The 16819-nt window shown below is 40.3% G+C and overlaps 1 protein-coding gene across 2 annotated transcripts in view; it reads right to left on the minus strand.

Moving 5' to 3' along the window:
• Positions 1-8016, minus strand: part of LOC137610738 (latent-transforming growth factor beta-binding protein 2-like) — an 81021-nt gene extending 73005 nt beyond the window's left edge. The window contains exons 1-2 of one of the 2 annotated variants that reach the window (XM_068338517.1): positions 7151-8016; positions 4298-4371 (exon numbers count right to left, since the gene is read on the minus strand). In XM_068338517.1, the coding sequence (XP_068194618.1) occupies positions 4298-4371; positions 7151-7593 (517 nt within the window). In that variant the 5' untranslated portion in view covers positions 7594-8016. The remainder of the gene's footprint in view (positions 1-4297; positions 4372-7150) is intronic. The other variant, XM_068338518.1, reaches the window with a different exon arrangement.
• Between the last annotated feature and the right edge of the window lie 8803 nt (positions 8017-16819).

Below are 16819 nucleotides of genomic sequence, written 5' to 3' on the forward strand. Positions count from 1 at the left end.
TGAGCCAAAACCAATGAAAAAAAAAATTTGTGTAATTGTGTTTCACATACAGGACTGAGTTCACATCAAGAGAAATTTTGCACAAAGAATCCATAAAAAATGTGAAAAGGTTGTATTTGATATGAGAGGATATGAGATTGGACAAGACACCTTGTGACGGGAGAAGAAAGCAACAAAGGGATTTCTCTGTATAAGGAGTTATTTTTGGGATTGCTCGATTCAAACAGCTTGCCAAAGAAAACTGGAAGACTATCAAAAAGAAACTCCTCTCTCCCACATTTCATTCTGTCAATCACCACCTGCTTAAGAGAGTGAAAACAACTTTATTGCCCCACATGAATGATACACCTTTCATCTGCACTCACTCGGGCTGCAATAGAGCAGCAGATTTAAATCCGGCGCCTTTGGCTGTACTTGCAACAAGTTGCCATATGTTCTGAATACTTCATCCTAAATATTGTCATACATTATGTAATGTGGTGAAATTAATTATGCAACAGACTTTCTGACCTCAGTTTAAATGAAAAGCCAGCTCCTGCCTGTGTTGCAAAGTCCTGGAGAGTTCTATATAGTCCCACATATTAACTCTGTGTGTGGTAAGCCATGCCATTAATCCAATTACTAAAACAGTCGTGTCTACTGGAAAGGCCAGTGCTACAAAACATGTCTGATCCGTGGTGCCCCTGCTGCTATGAGCTACAACAACACTAAGCTTTCCTTGCTTTTGATGTAAGAACGAACGTCCAATGTTGGCTGAAAGTTCCAGCAGGTCTCTAAAAAGCTAGATAGAAAATTAAAATCCTAGAATAAAATCATACGTCTCAGGCTGAATTATAATAACTGCTAATCAGTATCTTCACATCTAGCACCACCAACTGGTTAAAACTTAACAAACCTCTGAAACAGATGGAACTCAAGCAGCCTCTGTTGTACGTTGTGTTTAGTACTAAATGACAAAGGTTAGCAGGATTACCCACTAAAGTATGGCCGTGTCTATACCTGTGAAGCATCAGTATGTGGGCATGAGCACGTTATATTACTGACACTAGCATTCAGGTTTAAGCACATCTATTTAACGGTAACAGCCTCAGAGAGCTACTACTTTTCTTGTGTGGGTATCTAAACTCAGCTTGCCAAAGGGTTCATTTAGCTCCCATTGTCTGTGTGCTTTCAACTGGCCTATCAGAGAAGCCATTTACTGCCAGGCATGAGAGAGCCAATGAACAAAGGTAGGAGTTAGGTATTGCAAAGCAGATACAAAAGTGAGCAGATAAGATTCGAACATATTCTCAGCTACTTTGTTGAAATGTTGTTTTCCAAAGTTAAAAACAGTAATTCTACTTGAATTTACAATACATCTAATTGAGGGTTACTTTATCCATCTGAGAATTCAGCAACTAAAACTCTTGATTACTCCAAAGCTGAGTGTTTTACTATTTTGTAAACAGATTCTGTAGTCTTTCGCAGTATGGCAACATTACTGCTGTTTTGGCTTTTTGGTAATTACAGTCCTATGCCATACTATGAATGGTGTGTTTTATGAATGAAGTCTTTGATTTGTTGGGGAAATGTTTCAAAGTGGCCAGTGGTAAACTATCAATAGGGATTAGGGTGAAGGCTGAAGATACTGAGCGGATCTCCAGTGTTGAGCGTGATTATTTCATCATTTTTTGTGTCAAGACAGTGAATGTTATCACTTACAGTAATGTAGTTGACAGTCTTCTTTCATAAACCTGAAAGGGGGACTACTGCTGTGCTCTGACTTGGTCACGCTACAGTATGGCTTCCCTCTGCTCTTCATCTTGACAACAATACTTTTAGATAAGCAGATGTGAATCTCAGCACTGCAGGGAATAAGAATACTGCTGGCTGAAAAACAAGATGCTCTATTCATTTTGACAGGAGCTCGCAAGTAAAGCAGACAGAAGTGCAGCCAAGCTTACACCTGGCCTCACTTTTCTGGCTTAGCAAAAACCATGCGCACACACACACACACACACACACACACACACACACACACACACACACACACACACACACACACACACACACCTTTGGTTCTCAGCCACCTTCAATAGAAACTAATACTGGTTAGATAAAATTTGAGTCATGAAAACATGAGAAATTTAATTTGCAATCACAGTTATCTTCAATAAAAGAGAAACAAGCAAGAGACAGCAGTGGAAATGGAATCTTCTGGTCACCTAAATTAATCCAAATAACCTGCAACACAATACTGGCAACTTTCAGCCCATGGAATTTACACCAACTGTTTATTAAGAAGAGCAACATGCAAGAGTCAACACCAGTCCTGCCAGGACAGAGAAGGGACTCAGTCTTCAGAGAGCCAGGCAAAGGTGTTTTATAACCATAGTTCAAAAAAAATGCAAGTGCACTCAGTGGACAACTAGTGATCCAATTCCTGTCATATATTTGGTCTTAGCTCAGTCCAATTGAACAAGAACGTATTGTTAAGAAACCATAACTCTAGACACCCAATCCGGCCTCCTGGGTGAAGTCTACAACTCACACTTTTAATATCAGGCCTTATTTCAGTGCCTTCGGTGACAATTTCTCAAATGCCACTACTTTAACTGGTGCTCCCACTCTCCAGGTTTGCTCCTTTTCTTTCCCAAAATGTGGGCATGTTTTCTAATTCTGCCATTTCCTACCAAACAGCCCAGGTCTCAGGCAGGATTGAATAAGGATTGCCTGAGCATGTTTTCCTCCATGGAGGTCTTCTACAAGGGGGCTTCCAGTCTCAGCTACACCCCAGAGCCTTTGTGTTGGCATTGTGCCGGCAGTGAGGCTTCACTCAGCTGATGATAGCATTGCCTCCAGTCAGGCCTGGGTGAGGGCCAAGCTGTAAGAGGGTCCAGATGGTTGGACCGACCCCTGGCCTGCTCAAATGTACTGCCTTGTTTAACACAGACTCGTTAGACTGGACCCGTTACTTTCTGGCAGATCAAGTATTTACTTTTTTAATTTGGGTAACTGCAGCTCCATGTTAAATGTATTTTACACCTTGGTAAGTGTGTCTTTAGCTGGGACTTCACAAAAAATGGAAGGAAAGTGCGGGAGGGAAGGGGATCTAATTAGGAGGCTGCAGGGGCCAATCAGTTGGTTGTGTAATCTCAGGGCTGGTGTGTGCGTGCGTGTGTGTGTGCGTGCGTGCGTGCGTGATAGATAGATAGATAGATAGATAGATAGATAGATAGATAGATAGATAGATAGATAGATAGGTAGGTAGGTAGGTAGGTAGGTAGGTAGGTAGGTAGGTAGGTAGGTAGGTAGGTAGGTAGGTAGGTAGGTAGGTAGGTAGGTAGGTAGGTAGATAGATAGATAGATAGATAGATAGATAGATAGATAGATAGATAGATAGATAGATAGATAGATAGATAGATAGATAGATAGATAGATAGATAGATAGATAGATAGATAGATAGATAGATAGATAGATAGATAGATAGATAGATAGATAGATGGATAGATAGACAGACAGAGATGAAAGCAAAAGACAACTGTGTCAGTGAATGAGTGCCAGATGCCATGTGGGTTTTACTTCTCTCGTAAAATTTAAAGATAACTCTCTTTAAAAAGCTTCAGTTCCAGCCTGTTATTTTTGTCTGCAGCAAACATAGGGGGTCATAAACCTGAGATTGAAGCACAACATGCAAAGACTAAATCTGGTTTAAGCTTATACGAGCCCCTTACCAAGAAGAGACCAATAATCAGACTCTGATAATTTGGGTGTAAGTTAAGGATAACTCTATCATTTTTTTCTTTTTAACAAAATAGCCTTTAAATAAATGGACTGTAATTTATTCACAGGCTATGTCTTCTCTTGCAGTTTTACTCATCAGCAGTCAGGATATTCAATAGTGCTGTGGTCAAATTAAAGGAGAAGCAGTTCTTCCCATAATTAGGAGGTTGTGTCAAAAAGACAGCCAAATGCTAAGTGGTGGTAATTTCCATTCAAGGATCTTACATTCAAAGAAAAGCCAAACACCACATGATGAACATAACCATGGGGGCAATAACACCCTTGGAAACTTTCATTGGGTTATTCGGCTTGACAGGATAGTCCTCAGTACTCATTTACTGTGTTATTATTCCGTATGAGTGCATAAGATTGGAAAGCCTCTGTCTGTAAAGTTTCTCAGCTTTAAAATGTTGGACATGATAAGTACATGTGTTTCGGGGAATGATCAAACATTTTATAAACATGTATGAATTGCGTTCACAAAGAGTCAAATAATTGTCTTTCATAGCTGAATGGAAGTTGTATTTCACTTACGTTTAATACAGCGATTGGTCCCTGGTGCCAAAGCCCAGCCTGAGCAGCACTGCTGACCTCCACAGACATTAGGCCTGAAAAAAGGCATGCACAGACACCAGGGTGAAATGAGACACTGATAGTACAGTTTACAACTTATTTCAATAATGTGGGCCTCTTCATAATCCAGAGCAATAACAGAGAGGGTGGGTGGAAAGCCTCAATCTTTTGCATGACAAACTAATCTGATTGCAAATGCTATTATAGTTTCAGATCACTCTGATGTGGCTCCACTATTGATACGAGCACCTCAGAGATCGCACTGTAATTTCATTTTCTGGGATAAAAATTTCAGGGCAAGTCATGAAATTCTATCTGAATGCGGACCTAGATTCCCCCCTTTCTGTTATGTGAGAGTCCGGAGTGAATACAGTTATCTAAGTCTTCAGAGGATTATGTGAGATACACAGAACATGAAAAGCAAACCGGCATTTTCTGTAAACCACTGAGTAAATGAGAGATGACAAGTTTTAAAAAGACAAGTGGATTATTTGCACTCTTTAATCTGTACTTGTCACACAGGCTATTTTCTGTGGTCATATAGATGAAACGGCACAAGAATGCAACTTCAGGGCAACAGTCAGTGTGCTGGCATGGATCTGTGCCCCATCATCCTTTCACAAGTTATTACAGTAAGTGGCTGTCTGACTCATGGTGATTTGAGCAGATAACAGGAACTGACTCACTGACTTCACTTGGATTGCACTCATTAGATAGTGAAAGTGTTACTGGGGCGTCACAGGGATGATATACAGTTGTGTGGGCCCTCTGGTAGGCTTAGCTTAGTCATGAATCCAACACATCTTATTGGGCCTGTGCCAAAGTCATCAATCATCACAATCAAATTCCATCAGGGAATATATGCATATAATTGAGAACATTAGGCAGCATAATGAAGATCATTCCACAGGTTAGAATAGAGCATCATGTTCACACTCGCTATATTTTTGTTTAAAACCCCAACACGAGGTGGTGGGTATTGTTTCACCATCGAATCAGTCGAACTTCTGACAGGTGCACTGGAAACAGACGGCGAGTCATACTGAGAGTCATTCTGAGAGTCATAATGAGTCAATATGAGGTTATAAGAAGAGTTAAGTGAACCAGGCCTGTAAGTGCCACAGCATACTGTAAAATACTGTAAAAAAAAAAGGCAGAGGAAATGTGTCATGAACACACTTTCTCTAACAAGCAGCAGATGATTCATCCAAAGCTTGTGAATCAAACAGCCATAGTGTTTTAAGTTCATGCTCCCGCAGAGCTTCGTTACACCATCTATATGCTACTTTAAAACTCAAAGAACCCCATTCATTAAACACTGAACTATGTTTTTTGGCAAAGTCGAGCAAGCCTTTTGCCCTGTGCTGCAATAAACCATGTTGGATCTAATACTACAGGCAGCTATTTTCTTTATATAGTGCTTTAGGTAGACCGCATCTCAATTCAACCATGCATAAGTGCAGCTGACAAGCTGACGGATATGCTGAGAAATGTTGTTTTTAAGGTGGGATGGATAGGGGCTTGTTAATGGGGAACAAGATGACATTTTTTCTGTGCACAAAGTCAGGAAAATGCAAATGGACAACATCCCTGACTATCAGTTCACTTCCGTGTCAACTGTTGTAAATAGCGAGTTAATCTTCAAGGTCCTGAACCACAAAGTCAATTCAACAGGAGAAGGCATCGGCAACTAGCAGGGGGTGGGGGGGTGGGGGCATGGGACCGTTTCAGGCCAGGAACTGAAATGTATACTGTAGGTTTGTCCAATCCTCATAGATTCATTAAAATCAAGGCAAGTCGGTACGTATCATATGTTTGCCCACAGGGGGTGTATCTGTTGGGTGAATTGTACCATTTCCTGTAGATATTCACATCAATCGACCATAAAAACAATCCATTTCCTACAGGCAAGAAGAACTGTTATGATGCAAAAAATACATACTTTATTTATATTTAATGTCAGTCATTCAAATCACCCTCTGATTATTATGTATACACTCACCCTCCTGTTTGTATCATGCTTTGTTCCTATGGAAGAAGCAACTGGATGCATGAGGGGTTTGTTTAACAAGAAAAGGCTTCTATTAAAGAAATAACCAGTCATCTTGTTTGGAGTTTAACAGAAGCAGAAGAAAGGATTAATTTGCAGTCCGGAGAGAGAGCCATCGGAGAAACAGGTGTTTTTGATCAGGAAGCAAAATTGTAAATGTTCACCAGGAAATGCTCCGGTCGTGCCACTAGAATACTTGGCTACACAAAACAGTACAAAACTGTGGCACACAAATTGAAGTGGTTTGAAGCAGTCTGTCCAACTATGATTTAAATGCAGCCCTGTGTAAAGGGAGGGGACAGTGATAATACGGCATTACATTTGTCTCAACAGTTCAAATGCTTTTCATTCATCCTTCTGCTTCAATGCTTCCACTTTCAATCCTTAATCAAAACAGTGTTAAACTTTGATTTATTCCATGTCCTGCCATAACCCTGAAGACAAGATATACATGCAATTATTCAGATTTTGTTAAAATGCATCTCTTTCACATCCTAGATGACAGGTTCATGTATTATATCCAGCAGGTTTGCACTGTTCTGGATTGACACTGTAGGTAATTTCTCTGCGCAATTATGTTTAATTATCTCTTGGTTTCCCTGCAGGAATAGAAACTCTGCTTAGCAGGAGCAGCAGCACCTTACAGTGAGCCACATGGAGCCAAACAGTAACATATTAATCCTGCGCGAAGCAGAATGGCTTAAACCGTTTGACAATGTAGTATTTGTGTGGCAGACTGTGGAGCACATGGTTGTCATTCTTACCCAATAAGTCTTCTTGTACTTGCAGAACTGGGCTTGCTGCTTTGCCTGCGGTTTGCTTTGGTTCTGTGCTGCTGGCTGGCCGGGTGTCTGGCGGTGCGCACCGCACCATCCCGGGGCGCAAGGTTTTCCCGGAAAGCGCCTGCTGCGTGAAGCGGTTCCGCTATGGATGTGTGCCTGCCATCCCCTCGGGATGATGTGTGCCTGGGTACGCGTATCAGGATCGCAGAGTGGATGGACTCAGGAGAGGCTTCAGCGGACACACCGGCCGTTTGCCCTCTTGGAGAGTGACCTTGACTCCTCTCCCGGGATGGCTGCTGGTCCCAGAGCGCCCATCCTGTCTGCGCGCCTTCTTTCCTCTCACCTGTTGTGTCCCTCTGACTGTCACCAACTCGCACCATTGACACAGTCAATACAATTAAAACAGCAAATCCAGTCCGGTCCATTTTGTACGTGTAAAGTTTTGGAAAATACCGCGTAAAAGCGCAGGTCGCGTTACAGATTTAGCAAGAGACACTAAATACAGAGCAAAAATTTAAAAATCACGAGTTCAATAAAGTGGTATCCTTTCCCAAGAATGAAAAAATACCTGGACACCTCTTCATAATGCCCAGGTAAGATTTCTCAGAATGTCTTCAGGCTGTCAAATAAACACCTAACGTCAGTCCAACGTGATAAACTTTTAACTTTTGTCCTTCAAGCGCTGATCAGATTATTATTTTGCGCAAACCTTAATCCATCTGTTTTAGTTTACATGTGGCGCAAAAAAAGAGCAGCTCGCTGGCTCCAGGACTGCTGAAGCTGGTCTTCTACTCCAGAGAGAGTTTGAATCGTGCTCCCATGAATATCACCACCTCCTTGGATCTGAAGTCACTGGGAATTTTTGTAGGGATTGCATTGCGCTTGGAAGAAGAAACTCCCCCTTGTCGGCTGCATTGTTGCTTCCCTCACGGCACCGCTCGGCCCATGTGCCCACATGCACTTTCTCTGCCAGATTACATCACTTTACTCTGCGTCTTTTTCTGTCATTTCTTTCAACAAATGTACAGGAATGGCCGTGAATGCAACCGCATTAATCTGTAGCTTCAATGTGAATCTGAATTGACAGGCAGCTACACTCAAATAAACATTTAGAAACCAGGTGTTTTTCTTTCTGTTACACTAATTGTTGAGTGAATGCAGTCTGTTTTTATGATTATTTGAATTGAATGAGTTCAGGATTATTGTTGATGTGACGCAACGTGAAGCATTTTGAATCCAATTTACAATGGGCTGTTCAGTTTTTATGAATCACATGTTAAACATGCACCCTGGTCGTTGGATGCCAACACACTTTGATCCAGTAATAAAAAAGACATGAGAAGCTCACAGTTTAATTTCAGTCAGAAGTCTTGGAAAACTGGTCAGGTTATGTAACAGATCCCATTCATCTCCCCCTCTCACCCATGCTGTATCATCACTTTCCTTCTGACTCTCTGGAAACAACACATTTCTCTTCTCCCTTAAGATATTAAACAACCCGAAGAGAGTTGGCTCCTTCCTCCAACTCAACCCACAAAGATGAACGCCAGTCTCTCTCATGAGTGGTCCCTGAGCAGCATTACCACTCACCAGAATGCCATCCAAAACATACAGGAGCTAAGAGTATGACCAGGAGTCTGAACATTCATCTTACCACAACTGAGGTATGAAAACTTCTCAGAAAAACTGAATGAACAGATTCAAAAGACAGCCAGAGATGTCCTCTTTTTAGCTCTCTACAGCTGATCAGAACTTTTTCTTGCAAGTTTAATAAGAGAAAATGGATGCATAGATCAGAGATAGTTGATTGCATCAACACTGCAGTTAAAACTGAATCAGGAATTCATCCTTTTCTTCTGCTTTATCCGCCGCAGCAGGTCACGGGGAGCTGGAGCCTATCCAAGATGGCATAGTTAAATCTGATGTTTTTGTACTGTCCATACAAATTTCATTTTGAATTATGGATCATATATTACTACTAATCTGTACAGTCTGCACACTGTTGAACAACAGAAAACGCCAATGGCAGCACACACAACATCCAGCTTATATAGAAGTGCACACGTTCATTTCTTGCATCACATGATAATGTAATAATAGTTGATGGTCCATCATGATTTAAAAGAGGCATCTTCTTCTATTGTTACATGTTGGATCCCCTAGTGTCATTGATCTTTTACCAATGTAGATAATTGATCGATTCTGACTTTACAGTGTTTTGAGCGTTGTCAGGGAAATAAAACTGACCATCGATGCTGTCACATCAGCAGGAATTAGATATGTACCTGTTACAGGAACCCATAGCGTATGAAAAAGGCCAAACTATAGTTAAAAACATCAGATTTTGTGTGATCTGTGCTATTGTCAATGTCAAGAAAACACACCTGTGTCACATGCAAGCAAAGAAAATTTTGGTTTTGTATCATGTTGTTCTTAAGTGCGAAAGTAGCTCTGTATAAAGAGACAACTCTATCCATCCACAAGTAAAATTGTAATGTTACAGCCACTATTAGGAGAGGCAGATTTTGGACATCCAGATTTCTAATACTGTATAATGTACAAATTATGTTTAATAGTGAAAGTGTTTCAAGACAAGACAAAATGGCAGAAACAGCTCTCTGTATTTTAGTCACAATTGAGCAGCTCTGCAATCAGCATCTTCCAAAATTAAAATGAAGATAAATCCATGAATCGACTTTTATTTTATAAAGCACTTAATCACATCAACTGACATTTCAAAGTGCTTTTACAGACAGAGAAACCCAGCAGAACCCTCCAGGGGTAGCAAGTGACAGCAGCGGGGATCAACTCCCCCATTGAGGAAGAAACTCCGGTTTGGACCCAGACTCTAGAGGGCGGCCATCTGTAATATATGCTACACTCTCAGATGAATTATTCCAAGGCTAGCACATCTTATTGAGCTGCAAGTTTAAAATTTGTAGGAATGAGTGTTATAACTACATCCCATAAAAAGAGTGCCACCATGTTTTTACAGTAGCCAGGACTGGACAGTCCTCAGGCTCTAAATGGAGCAATTTATAATGACATTGTATCTATCTGGTCTAAGTTTTGGTCCATTACTTTTCCCTTTTCCAACTGTTTATATATTATATTTATCCATCTAACATTTCTGTACACATTTAGCTTTCTGACGATTTTTTGTACAAACCCATGAATGTACTAAATACACATTTTACTAAATATATACAAAGTGTTTTATATTAAGACATCACATTTTCCATGATTCTTACCTCGAGCCACCATTTTACACATCAACAGCATGTAAACAATAGCAAGTGCCAGCTGTAGGAACAATGACTAGAGAGAGCAATAGTATGCCTCAGCCAATTAAAGTTCTAAAATTATGCTATGCGGACAACATAGAGCCAGCTATGAGAGCAAAAATCACATAAAAAAGGTTTAAATAGCTTAATGCTGGGTTGTTGTTTTTATAACATTCAACACAAAATGTTATTTTAACTGACTGGTGCAGTTTAAAAATGATTTAACCCCCTGAATATCGTTCTTCGTAAGGGCACACTGCATAGGCTTAATTTGGTATTGGAGTCCAAATGTTTTTTTGTTTTGTTTTTGTTAAGATCTAAATTTACATGAGCATTCCACTTATAAAATCTAAGGTGTTCACCACTGCTCACCCAGAAGAACAGTTCACTAAAACCTTAGATGAGACAGAAGTCTTGGGATCCTGTTCCATGGATCGAGGAAACTGCAGCTTTTTCAATCAATAGATGAGTTCTGATGATGGTGGTGACTCAGTGATATCGTGGAACTGTTTTTCTGCCTTTTTCATTAGAGACTTGTGGCATGCAGAGGGTTATTGAATTCCCTCAAGCATCAGCAAATCCCAGAAAAAAACATCTCACAATATGTGAGGAAGATGAAGGTTGGGCATAACTCAACATTCCAAAAAGACAAAGATCCCAAACTGACCTCATCCAGAAATAGTGTATTATTTCATAGCGAATGTCACTTTCACCTGGCTTGAAAGTCCTGGTTTATACAACACATAAACCAGGAGTATTACACAGCGTGATGCCTATGTCCATGGCGAATTGATAAAGATTCCATAGGATGCTGTCAGAGGCTGGTTTCTAGATACGTAAAACATTTACAGAAGGTCATAAATGTAAAAAAGATGCTTTACAAAATAAGAAAAACGCTTGGCATTAAGAGGTAATACTAATTGTGCTACTTCAACAGAAATTTTATGTTTGCTTTTGTGTTACTGGCGAAAAAATGTAATATTTGTTTTGTTGAGCTGTTCAAACTATTCTTTATCTATTATTGCAAGCCACTGATAAACAGCCAATTCAACCAATAAACATAATATACAATGGCAACTGAATAATTTTGCTTCCAACTGTATATATTCAAATCAAATTGTTGGGCTGTTGTTGAATAATCTTTATCAAAGCCATAGCAACTGCAGAGGTAGCCTTGCCCCTGGGGTGAAAGCAGCCCTGCTTCAGTCACTGAAGATCCATGGAACAGTAATTCATGTTATGAAACTGGGCTTTAATGTGGCCCAATTTGACACAATTTGCAGCATCTGGAGGAGCTCTAAAATAAACACCAGGAGGATGACTCTGGCTATGACCAAAGCTGCTACACAAAGAGTCCTTTGAAAACTCTGGCATGACAAGCAAGCCACTCCTATCATCTTTCAAACGCAGAGCAGAAATATAACTACATTACACTGCACCGATTCTCACAAAGCACAGAGCTGTAGAAACACAACAGTGTCCAAGTCATATAATTATACTGATGCAAACCACTTTACATCACTATAATTAACTTTGATGCAATCAGATGCAAACAACTTGTGTGTGTGTCCAATAAAGCAATCTCAAAATCAATCTGGTTTGTCTCCATGCTACATGGTGCTTTTAATTGCTCGATTTCTCAGAGGTTTTCAGTTACATAACTGTGAAGCAAGTGTTTTGAATCCACTGAATGCAGATTTGAGGCCTCGCAATGGGAGCAAACTCTACATGATTACCTGACAGCATGAACATCCCAGGAGAGGAACATTTGCATCCATGTATTTGAAAGCAACTGCCTCGTCACTAGCGGAGGGTCAGAGTTCAAGTGTACCCATTAGAAAGCCAAACAGTATCATTATACCCAGAGTGTAGGGTTCTTATTATAAGCAAGTGTCAACAGGGGATTCTTTGCCTCTCCTGCAGAATTTTAAGTGATCCATGTGAATCGTTCCCTGTGATGACTTTCAATGGAAAGTACCAACAAGGAATGTCAATCTCTTCATTAGCTACCTTTGGCTATTTGTATCAAAGCCCTTAGCTCTCCTTCCTTTTCGCCCAGGAGCACATAATACGGACATTGTTCAGACTGGGCAACAGTGAAGACCTGGAGGGAAACATGGAAAACGAAGGTTCGTTTGGCAAAGAAATGTTTTGTAAAAGCTGAAATTATGTGCTTTATAAAGGCAGTTTTTTTTGTTGTTGTATTTTTTTAATTGAACGTGACCACCTTTTCTAGGATGGAATGTTATGTAAGACCAATATGGTGCTTCTTTACACACTGAGCAGTGTACAGTACATAAGACAGGCATTCAAACAAAAGAGGAAACAGAAGATTGAGCCTGATAAATGTGCTTGTATGAATGAGGTGTCCTTAGCTGGGTAATGGAAGTAGGTCACATGGGCGTTATCTAAGACAGGCTTTCATGATATTCATACTTGTTTTTTCTTCATAAACATATTTGCAAGTGCTGGCTTGAAACAGACTTAGATGATTCAAAGTAGTCCTTAAAAATATGTCATACATTTTTTTAAGGACCACATTAACAAAGGGATTGGCTACATCTACACTCTTTCAAACAGAAAGACGCCGAAACGATAGAAAGAAAGAAAAGTTAAGACTATATTATGATAAAACTTTCAACCTGCATTACTTCAGGGTTGAGACTTCTGCTTGAGCTTAGATATGCAGACCATTTATTACATGACAGTCCAACGTATGGCTAGATCTCAGCTTAGCTTATGGGGGCATCCAATGAATTAAAGCTTCATATCCCACATCATGATAAAGATGATAAAATTAAAAAAGGACCAAATTCATCCCCAATATTTTTGTTTTTCTATATTACAGTATATGAATTGATATAATCAGGATGTACCTAAAGGTGTAAACCTGGCAAGTGGTGTCTATTTTATTCTGAGCTGCTATGAAATGAGTGTTTTGCTAACTAAGCCTAATGTTAACAAATAGGGCTGTAATTTTCAGTACAATAATTCATTCAGACACTGGCACTTGTCCTGTGTGGGGTCACAAGGGGTTTGGACCCTATCCCAGCTAACTAGGAGGTGGGGTGCACCATAGACAAGCGTCCAATTTATCACTAGAGTCCATAGGAAGACAAACTACCATTCATGCTCACATTCTAGGGTCAATATAGAGTCACCAGTTCATGTTTTTGGTGGTTAGAAGAAGCCGGAAGGAACCCATTGGGACACAGGGGGAGACCACACAAACTCCAGACAGAACAGCAGCTCATCCTCCAGTGGATTTGAACCCAGACCTTGTTGCTGTGAGGTAACAGCACCACAGTCTGTGCATCCCATATTTTATTTGACTCTTTACATGTTGTAATCTGTGGTGACTTTCCCAAGCTGTGAAGTATTTTATATCAACCAGCAAAGATTTGTTTACCACAACTGAAAAAAAAGAGCAACTGCAGAGAAGAATGGGATATTGAGGCAGTCTTCCAATGTATATTGGTCAGTTCCCAGGTCTACGTGCCATTGGGTCTTCAGGCAAGATAAAAAAATACCAGACTCCACTGGTGTGAATCTTTATCGATCCTGTTGAACAGGTGCTGCTTTAGTGGTTACCAGGGTTGAGCCAGATACTCGTTTCATACGAGTATGAATGTGGCCCATTGAATGTCGCCTCCACTCGTCTTTTTTTTTTACTTGTTTGTTCTAAACTCTGTTCAAATTAATAATTCAATACTGAGACATAGCGCGCATACACACACACACACACACACATACACGCATGCACGCGCGCGCACACACACACACACACACACACACACACACACACACACACACACACACACACACACACACACACACACACACACTCACCGCAATCAACATTGTTTGACTTTATGTGAAAAAAAATGGCAAGAATATTAGGTGCTAAAAATAAATAATTGAAAAAATCCCCCAGTTTGATTATAAAAAAAAAGTCCACTGCAAAATTTGTTATATTTATTTTTGAGGGGTGGTGCAGAAATTATCCACACTCTTATGACATTCTTATTATAACTACTCATTAATCCTCATACCTAAACCCAATCTCCTCAAGGCAACAGGCAAAGTAGAGTTAGCATCTATTTGCTGTGTTGCACATACAACTACACTTTTCAATAAGCAAAAGAAAATAACACTATGGCGGAGATTGTGGCATCATCAGCATGCCAACAACCACCCATTCATTTTCTGCAACCATCTATGGTTTTAAATTGTGTAAGATCCTTGAGGGAACCTGAGGACATGCAAACTATGTTGGTCTCAGGACCATTTTGATGTCAGCCAACAGTACTACTTGACAATGCCACTGTGCCACTGCATGTCAACAGTTTTCTTTAGAATCTCATTGCCAGAAGGGGGAGACATACAAAATTCTACTATGCAGATGGTTGCAGGAAGTTTTGAAGTTGAAGTTCTCTGCCTGACTTGAGGGAGGATAAATGAGTCAGGGGCATCAGAAGAGAGATATTAGTCATTGCCTTTTAACATCCCGCTTCAAAGCGGTGATGTATTGTAATTGTCGTGCGTCCGTCCGTCCGTTCATCCGTTTGTCAACCAAATATCTTCGCAACCGTTGTAGATAGAAATATGAAAGAAAAAGCGCATTAGTCGGGCAGAAAATGGGATGGAAATGAGATGATGACCTTGACCTTGAGAAAAATAGGTCAAGGTCAAATTTCAACTTTTGTACACTCAGGAACCAGATAGGATAGAAAGACGAGGGAGAAGGCCAGTGTAAGACCATAGCTCAAAGCACTAGCTTTTATCTTTGACCTATGCAAGTAGGTCAGGGTAAAAATTTTAATTCAGGGGTGTTGCGGGATGTTGCAGTCTGTGAATGCCTTGGTTCTAGTTCCTGTTTGTTTGGGTTGGGCAACAGGGACTTGGATGGTTAGTGTGTATGCTGATGTGATTAAGGCAGGGCAACCACTGTACATATCAGAGGCAACCACACTTACCCACTGGTACCAGTGGGTAACCACTGATTACCCAGTGGTAACCACAGTTATCCAGTGGTGACAATCCCCAGAGTCAGTGCCCTGACAGTTTGAGAAAACACTGTTTCCTGAGATACCGGGATCTTCCCAAAAGTTACTGTCCTCCTGATTCTATGGGACTAATATTCATAAAGCAAAAAAAGTTTTGTTGTTCCTTAGCCAACATAATCGTCTCTGGTCTTGGTGTCTCACAAAGATACCGTACATTATAACCATAAATCTGATCACAATTGTCAATTTCTTTCTGTACTGAAATGAAAATTTGTTTTCGGTGTTGCTACAGACATACAGACAGAGGAAAATTCTTGTGGATTTATCAAAATGATTGTTTTAATTTATCACATTAAAATAGTTTGTAGATGGCAACCTTGGTGGGTTTTGAAAAATGTGCTGGTTAACGGTTTCATCTTTGGTCAGCTACAAAACGGTGTACTCAGTTCACTAAACGTTTTCTAAATTTTCCACTCCAGCCTTAAATTTTGTGGTGTAGTCCTTCTGTCTCTTGACGTTTGATTTAGAAGTGTCTCCTATTGAACAATACACAGAATGATGTCATGCTGTTTCATGATAAATGCCACTGGAGTGTATTCAAAGGGTGGATCATGCCGGCAACCAATTAAGTCAAATAAGAACTTGCCATAACTTTCCAGACATCATACATTTTCCTAAGATGTTGGGTCTTAGTCTAGTAATTAGATGTAGCGTAAAACATTGAAATTACATGAAATCAATCACAGAATAAATTAATGAAGGCAGTAATGTCTAAATAAGTGTGGGATGGACATTGTGGCCTCTCGACATGCTAGTGTTGTGTTTAGTCATCATGTTTTCTTTGGCCTTCAGAAGAATTGACAAAAGAAAAAAATAGGAGGGGTTAATGTGTGCAATAGATCATCCTGGCTTTTCACTCAGAACTTTCTTCCTCTTTTTCCCCATTTTTCTCTCCCCTCCCTTTCAATTTTCCTGGCCCCTCACCCTCGATTGAGCATGCCTCTGTAGCTGTCAGCTCGGTCCTCGATGGCTCCCTTCCATTTGGACCTTCTGACTGCGACAAGGCCACAAGTCCACTGGATTGACTTATCTGTCATTTGTCCAAAGGAGGCTTCAGTCCCCATTTACATTGTTTCATAGTGTCTCTACCAACTGAGCATGGAAAATCAAGGTCAAACATTTTCCACATTAGCAGCTTTACCAGGAGGATAGACATAGATAACTGCTCCAATTACTCTTCATGCCGCCTCCTAGCAAAGAGCAAAATGCTCCACCCACTTATCTCACAACAGTCCTGACTGATGATGACTCTATTCAACAGGCTTTCATATGAAATCAGAATAATTCAGAGGTAATATTGG

This window comes from Antennarius striatus, chromosome 17 (genome assembly GCF_040054535.1).
Source record: "Antennarius striatus isolate MH-2024 chromosome 17, ASM4005453v1, whole genome shotgun sequence".
Lineage (NCBI taxonomy): Eukaryota > Metazoa > Chordata > Actinopteri > Lophiiformes > Antennariidae > Antennarius > Antennarius striatus.